General features: G+C 36.6%; 1 protein-coding gene across 7 annotated transcripts in view; it reads left to right on the top strand.

Annotated features, from left to right (window-relative positions):
- The window catches only part of SMARCA2 (SWI/SNF related, matrix associated, actin dependent regulator of chromatin, subfamily a, member 2), a 118984-nt gene that overhangs the window by 63930 nt on the left and 42839 nt on the right, over positions 1 to 12215 (top strand). For all 7 annotated transcript variants that reach the window (XM_065047244.1, XM_065047239.1, XM_065047241.1 and 4 more), the window contains 7 exons: positions 576 to 818; positions 1110 to 1223; positions 3199 to 3306; positions 5498 to 5584; positions 6463 to 6509; positions 7890 to 8056; positions 9672 to 9835. In XM_065047244.1, coding sequence (XP_064903316.1) covers positions 576 to 818; positions 1110 to 1223; positions 3199 to 3306; positions 5498 to 5584; positions 6463 to 6509; positions 7890 to 8056; positions 9672 to 9835 — 930 coding nt within the window. The remainder of the gene's footprint in view (positions 1 to 575; positions 819 to 1109; positions 1224 to 3198; positions 3307 to 5497; positions 5585 to 6462; positions 6510 to 7889; positions 8057 to 9671; positions 9836 to 12215) is intronic.

Genomic DNA, 12215 nt, shown 5'->3' with positions numbered 1-12215 from the left:
ACAGAGCACCTTGCTTTCGATGTCTGCTGTGGCTGCATTTAAACTTTCAAATTCAGAAACAGAAGTTTTACTTGAAGATGGGGAAACTGAGATGGGATGATCATAATTATGCTGCTTCATTCTCGACTAAAAACATAGGATTAGCTGAAACAAAACAAAGTTCAGGGTTGCTTTTGTTTGAGAGCATAGTTATTTTGTCTGGAAATGCTTTTGTCTCCTTTCAAGGTTCTTGCTGCAGACGGGTTTATTTGGAGTTTATCTGGTCTCTTCCCTCATGAACCATACTCTAGTCCTTGAAGAGCTGGTCGCCCTAATCTCTTTCCCAGAAGTGGGAGAAGTCCTCTGTTTGCTATTCCAACTCAAGTCAGAATTTAGCATCAGATTCAGCATACTTAGTGTTTGTTTCTATTTTTTCTGCTTGCAAGGGTACTGGGATTATGCTTGATTTGGCTTTTCTCATAAATGAGAATGGCTGGTGTCACAGCCTTGAAATGCTTTTTTTTATACCTGTTGAGAGGAATTTGACTAAGCCTGACTGGCTCTAACTTTGCCCACTTTTCTTCTTTTTCTTGCAGATTCGATGGAAATACATGATAGTAGATGAAGGCCATCGAATGAAGAACCATCACTGCAAGCTGACTCAGGTCTTGAATACTCACTATGTGGCTCCCAGACGAATATTGCTGACTGGAACTCCATTGCAGAACAAGTTGCCTGAACTTTGGGCTCTTCTCAATTTCCTCCTCCCAACCATTTTCAAGAGCTGTAGCACCTTTGAACAGTGGTTCAACGCTCCATTTGCCATGACTGGAGAACGGGTACTGTGGCAATTTTTTTAAAACATCAGAAATAAAGCACTTCAGTGAAAAAAGAAAGGAGCTTATACAGAAGGATTAGTGTTTGAATGCTCCCTGATACTTAGGGAATTAACGTAACTAAAAGCCACCCTTTTTATAATGCCAGAAAATTTGATTATCAGTGTTTTTTTTATATATAGAATCAGTTTGGTTGTAACATGCACGTAATTATTGCACATAACCTTTCACGCGAGATAAGACATTACCTAATATATTGAGTTGCTTTGTAGTGACTTTTATAAACTTCTGTAGGTGGACTTGAATGAGGAAGAAACTATTCTGATCATCCGTCGTCTCCATAAAGTGCTCAGACCCTTCTTGCTGAGAAGATTGAAGAAAGAGGTTGAGTCCCAACTGCCAGAAAAGGTTTGCAATAAAAAGAGTTGTGGAAGGGGTTCAATACTTTTTTTAAGCATTAAGTAATGTTCCTTCTGCAGATTTATTTTATAGAAGACAACTTCTTTAGCATCTGTTGTTCCTGTGGTTGGTTTGTTTATAACTGCAAAGAAGGTTGGCCACTGAAGAAACCTGAATACCTCAAGTTTCTGCACTCTCAGGATTCCTAACCAGTCTTAACAACTTTATTTCTGTTTGTAGTCATCCACAGAAGACATGCAACTTATTTCCATAATATCTGGTTTCAAGTTGTGAGTCTGCCATACACTGTGGATTAGATTCTGTCCTGTCCCTTCCTCCATGCACCAGGTAGAATCTTTGCTCCCTTAACTAGTCCTAAAGGACTACTGGACTTCATACAACAGGTGGAATTTGGTCCTTTGTTAGTATTACAGAAGTTGTGTGAAGTGCCTGTTGAAATTGCACAAGTTTTTTTTAACTAGCAGATTTTTAATTCAGAACATAAAATTCTCTTCAGCTTTGAAAGATCATTGTTGTTGTTTCTGAGCAACTCATCTTGACTCACCCTGACTTAGTTTGCAAATCTCTTCCCAGAATAAAAAAACCAACTAAATAAAAAAGTAAATTTGAAGGGGTGCTAGGGAGAATTCGATGCTGATGTTGTCTGTCAACTATACCTAAATGAAATTTTTGTCAGTTGTGTTATAAGCTGACTAACATTGGCCGAATGAACAAATAGCTCTGTACAGATGCTTAGTACTCATAGGAAAGGCTTTTAAAAATTTCTTATCTTTGTAATGTTGTGAATGCTGTTACTGTTGAGACTTTCTGTTCCTTCAAATGTCAGATTCTTAGTATCCTCAGAAGCATTTATTTGAGAATGAGACATACTTACATTGGAAATATTACTGAAATCTTTATTCAAATCTCTGCCAGTTAGAGCCGATGTATTTGATAAATCCTTTAATAGGCATTGGAGGAGAAGGATTTAGAAGTTGCATACACAGTCGTGCTCGGGACTATGTTTCTTGTTGTTTCCATTATCTTGTTTAAAAAAAAAGCAATTAGTCCAGCCATGAGGACTGAACTTGTTGACCGAAGCGTGTTAATCAGTTCATTTGATGTTACAAATCTTGGTAAATAAGCCGTCGAATAAATAGTCAATTCTCTTTAACGAGTTCATCCTCCTGTCTTTCTGAGAAGAAAATAACCTGATAATTTTTATTCCCTTTACTCATTGAATGTTAGGAAGCTTACACTTTTTCTTTTAGGCACCACTTGGAAGATTTCTATCCACTAGTGTAGCTTTATTATGTGACTGTTTTTATTTTACGTAATTTATTAAAACCATAGTGACTGTAATCTGGAAATTGTGTAATAGAAGAAATGGGCTAAATTGGCGTATGAAGTGTTTGTATTACTGGATTTAAAGTACTTTATTAATTTAAAGTACTTTATTAATTCCCTGTGCTTTGAGTTGATGTTGAGAAAACAGCATATTTCTATGCCAACCTAGGTAAGCATAATCCTAAATACACACTCTGAGAGATGCTTATTTGCTAGGTATACAATGATGATATTTTTTATAATGCATGGCTTGATATTTTTAGAATACTTTACAGACAGGATAAAGTCCACAAGTTATGAAATATATTTTTTAAAATAACATGTTAGAAATTAAATTCTAAATTAATTTTAAAAATGTTAAAATTATAGAATGAGAAAATACATTTAGCAATTCTGCAGTTACATTCTTAGGATCTAACTGTCTCGTAGTAATTGTGACTCCTAGAGATAATCTTTCGGAGATACTCATTGCTGTGCTTCTAGTTGGATTGCTGCACACTGAAATCATATGTGGTGTTAGGGTATGGATAAAAGATTAATAGTTTTTTGATTTGTGTTTCAGGATTACAAGAACCTGCCGTTAGATCCTAATACTATTATGTCAGTGTGTTTATGGTTGATATTTTTTTTACACTAGGTGGAATATGTGATCAAATGTGATATGTCAGCTCTTCAGAAGATCCTGTACCGTCATATGCAAGCCAAGGGAATCCTGCTCACAGATGGTTCCGAAAAAGACAAGAAGGTACAAAAGAAAGACTAAGACACGTAGGAAACAATGCATTATGATTGAACATGTTAACAATATGATTTTTGTTTTATAAAATCAGTATGTAGGCTCTTACTGCAGGTATCAGTATCTGTCATGGGAAAAAAAATGTCTATCAGACATGCTTTTGTTTTACAAGGCTGCAGCTTCTGCTCTTTATTCACAAGGAAGAGATACTCCTTGTATTCACTGTTGTTACAGTGCATTTCTGCAAACAGGCAATGTTTGAAAAAAAAACAGCATTTCACTTGGCTGAGTGCACTGGCTACAGAAGGTTATTCGTCTTGTCTTTCGGAGCTGTTAGTTAAGTGTAAGCTGCTTTTTTTTTTTTTTTTTTTTTTTGCCAGCAAGGGCTGCATTCTTGCATTCATGCTTACAAGATGTGTCTAAGTTCTTTAGGAGAACAGTAGGATACAAAGTCATATAGTCAGATTTAGGCTACATATTAGTATATGTTGATTATGCCATCATGGGACCTGAGCCAGTTAATATAAACAAGTTGTCATTTGTCAACTTATTTGTGTATGAACTTTTCACATTTATAATACATGTGAAACACCTTGAACAGGCACTTCAGAACAGCTGGTGTTAACAGTTTGTGTTTGCACTGTTATGTGCACATCACTGTGCAGTGCAGTCACATGCTGTCTGCCCACTGTCCTTTTGCGGGTTGCACTGGTACAATGGCTGACTTGTTAATTCAGTATCTTATTTTACCCTCCTTGTTTTGTGAAGTCAAATGGTTTTCTTTACTGGTTCTTATTCAAACTCCAGACAAAGCTGGTTCTTATAGTTGGATATTAATTCTCATCTTCATAGTTTGAGCACTTTGTAAGCATTACTTTATGTTCCTCTGTTCTATTTTTAATGTAATTTTGTAGTTTGTTGTCTTTATTTTTGTCCTACAAATTTCATTTTATATCATAGTGTTCCACTTCCCTGCCTTTCTGGTCTCTTTCTTTCACCAGCTGGGAGTCTTTGGTTGGTTTTCCTCCACTTGCTTCTTCACTCAGCTTTCAGCTTTACCAGTTTAAATTGCCTTTGCTGTCTTTGGAACACCTCCCTCTCCTTCCTGTCTCCCCAGGGGTCTTCATTTTTTCCTTTCTTGCCACCTTCTCTTAAGCCATTTTTTCAATGTAACTGCTTCATCAGGCTCTCTTATCGGTGCTTTCTATTGCCAGCAGAGGGAGGTGGTTGTTGAGAGTGCTTGGCTTCAGCGATCAAACAATTGCTGTCAGGAAAAAATCCTGTTTTTCTGCAGTTCTGGCCTGAATCAGCTCAGACTACAGAGAATTCAGAAAGCTGGAAAGCCCTAGGAAATAACTCTTAGAACAAATATGAACTGCATTTTGGAGCAAATTTGAGCAGATTTCAAAAAGAATAAAAAAGGGGTTTAGATGGGTGGAATACTCCCTTCAAATGTAAAATCTCTGCTCTAGGTGGAAGTTATGATTTCACTGTACTTTCCAGGAAAGAGAATATTCCTAGCATATGATATGATATGATCAAATAGTGTACTTTTCCCCTTGTTTTACTCTAGGACTTTCTCAAACTTGTGCCCACCAGTTGCAACTACGTTTTAACCTTACAGTTTAGTCTAGCACAACTGACTATTATTTGAAGTCTGTCTTGGTTCTCAAAAAGATTCACTGTATAGTGGGTTGTAAGAATATACTTTGTTAAATATTAAGATGACTCACAAGATTTGGTTATCTCTAGCTTTTTAGCTGCCTATGGGCCTGTGTTTTACTTGGCCTGGAAAGAGAAGCCCATATATCCAGTTAACAGACAGGAAGAGACACTGTAGAACTGAATCCAGATAGAGGGTTCAGACCTGATGAACTTTGTATAGTTTTGTAAGAAACAGTATAATTAAGCAGTATGCAGGACAGGACTGCTTCCCACTGTGAATACTGCAGGTAGATACATAATGCACTTCATGGATTACTTCTGGCTCTTCCTTTTTCTTTATGGAGCATCCTTTTGGTAGATGAATTTACTACTGTAGCTGCACAGTTACAGTAGTTTTTTTTTTAATTAGCGATGTGGTGTTTAGGTTTGGGGTAGAAGTATTTTTATACCTGCATTTGAAAATATCTTTCAAAAGCTTTATTAATAAGCTAAGAAATTAGATTAATCACTTGATTTGCATTGCTTGTACCCACAGGGAAAAGGTGGGGCAAAAACGCTTATGAACACTATCATGCAATTGAGAAAGATATGCAATCACCCGTACATGTTTCAACACATTGAGGTAAGACTTACTGTTTTGATTTTTGGGCTTGTTTTTATTCAGATGGCTAACAAAACAGAAAACTCTGTCCACATCATTTGTGCTGAAAAGGACACTTTTGAAAAAACACAATCATTATGGTCCCTTATTTTTAGAAACAAATGGACAGCCAGCTTTTTATTGGTAATATGAAGTCTAGTTTGAAAGCATTTAATCTTGTGGAGACACTGTCTTTAAAAAAAAAATGAAGGTTTTTGAATTTAAATGTTCCAGAGCAACTTAATCTCTATTTAGACTTAATTTATGATGTAGATACACCAGTTCAAAGTGCCACGTATAGGAACTTTATGGCTAGCAAACTGCTACTCTTATACAATATAAACCAAATCTATCTTGCTTTTTCAGTAAAAATGTACTATCCAGATAGCATCTCTGATTAGGATCCAAACTATATAAATACAGCAGTATATCTGCAAAGATAAAAAGTGTCATAACTATCTGGAAAGTAGCTACATTTATGAATGAATGATTAAGTACATTCTGTGATGTATTATTGTTTTTGTTTTCACTCTTTGTTCTTTGTATGCTAACTATTAAATTGACTAATTTAGAAATGGATCTTCCAGTAATTAGTATGAATTAATTAGGTTCTACTGTATTTGTAATCTGGTAAAATGTATGCTGATGGAAGTTACTTCTACAAACCATGGATTTCCAATAATAGTAGAACAGGAAAACACTGAGCAGAGCACTGTTGCTACAATGTGGATTCCAAGAGTATGAACATAATGCAACTCAAACCCAGACACTCATGTATTTAATTTATTTGATACAAGAATGCATAATTTTGGGTTACTGTGTAGTTTGTAATCATCTTTTTATTGCTTCTAACTCTGCAGGAGTCCTTCGCTGAACATTTAGGCTACTCAAATGGTGTCATCAATGGGTAACTCAGTTTTTCTTCCTCTTCATGATATTGTAGTGGAGCTACTGCATCATACTCTTTTTCTGGAAGAAACATGCTAACAAACTCGTGGCACATATCTAAAGCAAAAGATAACAGGACGAGAACTGTTATATGAGCTTTTTATGAGCCTTCATCTCTTTAAGGGTGACAGACAGAAAAGATTGCAAACTGTTATTTTGAAATAGCTTAGATACCATCTGAAATTAATTGGAATGACTCTTCAGAGTTATTAATTGGGATTGTCTTCTCTTTCTTTTTCCTTTTGCCTTCTGCTTTTTTCTCTTTACTATCTCCACTGTAAATTAAAGTAGCATTTCTTCCATTATTTGAGAGAAAAAAAGTTTTAAATATTTTTCTTGGCACTTCTTTGTGCAGCTGTCTAAAATAAAAGCTTTCTAAAGGGACCTTGTGTGTCTTTCACCTGACTCCCTTCCTGTTCAGTTCTTAATGATGCTTATTTTTTTTTCCTTAACCAGCATACCAGACTATTTTTCTCATTTACTGGTATACCAGTCTTCTTGTCTCCTGAACAGTTTAGTCTTTTGCTGATGACGTACATGTGCATGTCAGAAGGCCATGTATCTTGTGGACTTAAGTATACTGTTTCTAGTGATAAATCGTATTTTGAGAGTACAAGCTCAAGTTTAGAAAAAAGTTATGTGAAATTAATTTTTGTAAGGCATATCACTGTGGTGCTGATGTAGACATCCTGTGTACTTCTAGTAGCTTTCTCAGTTACGATTTGAATTTCAGTGCTAAGGGCCTGTTTTGCCATTCATAGCATAGAATACAGAAGAGCGCTTATGAAAGCAACTAAACGTTGTTCCAGACTACTGAGTTTACATGGTTAAAGAATATATCCTGTCAAACTCCTTCCAGTCTCTGTATTTTAGTTCAGTTTGGAATATTTTACTTTCATGTGCATAGTAATTGAGTGGAAAGTGAATTGTTTCTAATGCGTGCCTGGTGAATAAAAGTTACAGCTGCAGTAAATGGCAGTTGAACACAAAACTAGCAGGTGAATGTCTTCACTGATAAAACACTGATCTAGCTGGGAAATAATGTGTGTTTTGATAAGTAATGAAACAGAATTGAGTTTCATAAAGGAGGGTATTCTGTGTGTTTAAAAGTCCACACAGTTTTTGTAAGTGAAGAAAAATCCTTTCCAAATAGGAATTCACATGGGTATTTATTTTTTATTTTAATCAACAGAAACATTTTTAAAGAATTAGAAGTGCATTTAGTCTTGTTTATCTTAAGTAGAATAATCTCTCTGTTATACTCTGACCTGATAATGACTGCAAAATTTCCTAAATGTTTGCTTATTCTGGCATTTACTGTGCTTTTTCTCTTCAACAGAGCTGAACTTTATCGGGCCTCAGGGAAGTTTGAGCTACTCGATCGTATTCTACCAAAGTTACGAGCTACTAATCATCGTGTGCTTCTTTTCTGCCAAATGACATCACTTATGACTATTATGGAAGACTACTTTGCCTTCCGAAATTTCCTTTACCTGCGTCTTGATGGTAAGCTAAATGAAAAAAAACAAAACAGATAAGGTAGCATGCTGAGGATTATTTTCTTCCTTTACAAATATTAATGAGCACAAACTTGAAATGCTATTATCCTCAAATGTAAAGTGGGGTAATGAAACTGAGACACAAATGAGCTGTGTCACTGTGCCACAGGATGTCTTTGTCAAAACTGGCTGAAGAACATAGTACCGTGCTAACAAAACCATCCTTGCACCTGTGCCCTGCAGGTGTTTTAATGCTTCCCTTCAAGAAAGATGAGTTATGTGACATTTAAAATGTTTTAAATTACTGGGTCTGACTGGGATGTAGGTAAACTTTCCTCCTAGCAGCCCGTGTAGTGCTGTGCTTTGTGTTTGTGGCTGGGCAGGGTTGGTAACACACCAGTGGTGACGGTCCAGTGTGTGGCTGTTGCTGAGCAGGGCTGGCACAGTGCAAAGACTTTATCCCCAAACCACCTCTACACCCCCAAGGCCAGTAGGTTGGGAGTGGGCAAGAGTCTGGGAGGGGACCAGCTGGGACAGCTGACACGAACTCAACCAAAGGGACGTGCTCCACACTAAAAGCTGAGGAAAGGGAAGATGATGCAGGAAAATTCCTTGTTACAATATTGGTCTTCCCAAGCAATCATTATGGATGCTGAGGCCCCGCTTTCCAAGAAGTGGCTGGACATCTACATGCCGATGAGAAGTAGCAAATAAATTCCTCTTTTAGCTTTGCTTTCATGCACAGCTTTTGCTTTTGTTATTATCTCAGTTTAGGAGCTTTTCCATCTTATTTTCTCCTCCTGCACAGGGAGTGAGAGAGTTGTGTGTGGGGTGGCATCTGGCAGCCAGCTGGGGTCAACCCACCCCACAGTAACAGAAAAACTTCATCTTCTGTACATAGACGGATACCTGAATAAAAATAGCAGACTCTCTTTGGCTTACAGTTACAGACAGAAGTGAAAAAAGGCGAACAGTGGACTATATTAGGTGATCCAAAGAGACATTTGTCAAAGTACATGAAATTCATCCAGTTGCCAGAGTGCACAGGGCTTATTTTTTACTTGTAACTTTGTGTGTGTTTTCACTATGATTGATTGCTCTCCCCCAGCCATTGTACACCATCACTTTCAAGATAGGATATTTTAAGAATTTTAAACCCTTTTATATTAATTATGACTCTAAAAGCCTACTCTGACATTTTGATAAATCTCTAGGTAAGCAACTTAATATTTAGATGCTGTTGTGGCCAGAAGGCATTAATCAAAGCTGGAACACTCTTCTATTTGTTTATAGTAAATTCAATTGAAATTTATGTGAGCCATAAAAAGGTATAGCAATGTTAGCCAACATTTTACAGTCCACTTTAAGATGTCGAAAGAAATACTTATAAAGAGGTGTTTAGACATCTGTCTCTTACATGTGATAAGCAGTTGATCAAAACACTCGTGGCCAGTGTTTATTCTGTATTTTGAAAAATGTGACAGAGATGGCAAAGAGCAAGTGAGCTAAAGTTCCCTTCCACATGTACCTTTAGCAACTGACATTTTATTTATATTATTTTGGTTCACATTTTGTTATATATTTTCTTTTTGTTATATATTTTCTTTTTAATTTCTTTTCAGGCACAACAAAATCAGAGGATCGAGCTGCTCTGTTGAAGAAGTTCAATGAACCTGGGTCACAATACTTTATCTTCTTGCTGAGTACAAGGGCTGGAGGGCTAGGCTTAAATCTCCAGGCTGCTGACACTGTTATAATCTTTGATAGTGACTGGAATCCTCACCAGGTTATTTTTATTTACTTATCTTCATGAAATATGCAAAGAATTTGTGATGCTTTTTGTGGGTTGCTTCTTTAAATTGGGGATATAGCCTAGGGTGAAAGAAATAGATCCACGTAAGTGGAATTAGTGGGTCAAATTGCTATAATCAGGAAATGTTTTGGCTTAAATCTATGAGGTGATTCTGTGCCTGTTTGTGTTTTGTCTGAGTCACAGGGAATCCTCAGAGCTAGGGTCCTTATAGAACTGCTTCGTTTGTATAACTGTACTCATTCTGTAACCTCAGGGCATTAATAAGTAAGTCTCATTTTGAGTCTTGGTACATAGTTTGCAATATTTTAGTAAAGGCTGTGCAGAGCACTGCCTGGCTTGGGAAGTGAGGTATCATATGAGTGCAGCAGTTTTGTCCTGGGACGTTGAACTTACACTGTTGGTGTAGGTGGGTAGTAGTGAGTACAGATCACCAGGAAAAGAGAGTATCAAACCACTTTAGCTCATTTTTAAAAAGTCAGAAGAGGTAAATGAAGTTTTGTCACTTAGTTCCTCTTTTTTTTTTAAAAAAAAAAAAAAAAAAAACAAAACCAAAAAAACCCCACAAAACATAAGTTACATATCTCTGGAGGTACGTAGCTATGTTAAAAAGGGTCTTATGTAAACTTTCAAGGCAGTACTCCCATAGATGCCATGATGACCAATTTAAAGCAAGGCTTAAGAAATTTGTAGCAATTATATTTAGAGGTTTTAAAAGCAGCTGAGAAAGCACTTTATTTTTTGTATTTTTCTTGGTCTTTAGGTCACTTTCACAGACAAGTTTAATGCAGGGTACAATCTTTGCAGTATAGTAAAAATTACAGAATATTTTCTGGAGTATTTAATGGGCAGGTTTTTAAGTTTCAATCTACACGATTCTATGATTTGTAAAAGACCCTGAAGATCATCAATTCCAATGTGAACCTAACACTGCCAAGTCCACCACAAAACCATGTCCCTAAGTGCCATGTCTACATGTCTTTTAAACACCTTTAGGAATGGTGACTCAACTGCTTCCCTGGGCAGCCTGTTCCAATGCTTGATTACCCTTTCAGTTAAGAAATTGTTCCTAATATCCATTATAAACCTCCCCGATGTAACTTGAAGCCATTTCCTCTTGTCCTATCACTTGTTAGTTGAGAGAAGAAATTGACACCCACCTCACTACAAACTCCTTTCAGGTAGTTGTAGACAACGATAAGGTCTCCCCTCAGCTGCCTTTTCAATACAGGCAGTTTTCTCTTCTCTTGAAGATGGGAGTGATTTGTTCATTATAACCAGCAGTGTGCTAGAAAGCTATAGCTGGGGAACAGGAGAAAGAGGAGTGTAGCATGGTGTAGTTCCAGAAATTAAAACTTGTAAGTCTTCACTTTACCATTTTCCTGTGCTTCTGAGAATTATTACATAAACAAATTAATATTGCAGCTTCACCATTAATGCAAGCTTCAAATACACATTTAGCTTGCAGGACCTGCATCATATGTGGTCAGGAGGTAATTGTGGGAGGTAAGAGCTAAGAATGGTACTAAAAGCAAGGTGCTGGACTGAAATAGGAGAACTCATTGCCCGTTGTTTTTTTTCCTCTACATTAAGAAATCTGTGTTGTGAGGTACAACAAAACTGTGATAGCATTTTGGGGTTAGATACCCTTCACTATCTGACTATGCTGAAGTAGAAACACATAATCTGTAGGATTTAATGGATTTCTCTTTTCCCTAAAGAAAACAGAGAAGATTTTGAATTAATAAAATAAATTCTTTACCTATGACCTGCAGTGCACTGTTTACTTGCACCTTTTCTAAGTGCCATAATCTGACCAAAAAATAGTTACATTGATTCACGGTCTTGTATCTAGGATCTTTCAGTGAGGAAGGTCGTATTTAAGCTGTTTTAACACAAATATTCCAAGTTAAAAGCCAAATCAACAGATCAAGTAAGTTTTAGTTAACATATTTAAGAATTAGCAATGGCCTTTAGTAGGTAAGTTAATGTATGGGTTTTTTCACAGTAATTTTGTTGCTTTCTTTTCCTGCATTCAAGGCATATTTTACTTCAGGGCTCATAGTGGCTTGGAAGGCCAAGAGCTTTGAACAGAAGTAAATAATAACCAAGCCTTCTCAGTCACTGCACATGCTTTCAAGAAGTTTTGGGCTTACTGCATTTACACTGTACAGAGCATATCTGTGTTTTTTCCTTTCACTTTTCCCCCTACCTGGGTCTGATGAAGTTTTGGTAAAGAAAACAATGAGGAATGACCCATGTGAACTAAGTTGAACTGTTGTTTGAGAACTTCCTTTTTATCCCAGAAGGAATTCAGCATTATGATGTCCTTTAAGCAGAGAACAATTTCTGTAGC

Source organism: Columba livia, chromosome Z (genome assembly GCF_036013475.1).
Source record: "Columba livia isolate bColLiv1 breed racing homer chromosome Z, bColLiv1.pat.W.v2, whole genome shotgun sequence".
NCBI classification, from domain to species: Eukaryota; Metazoa; Chordata; class Aves; order Columbiformes; family Columbidae; genus Columba; species Columba livia.
The sequence above is the reverse complement of the archived record's forward strand: the minus strand, read 5'-3'. Positions and strand labels throughout refer to the sequence as shown.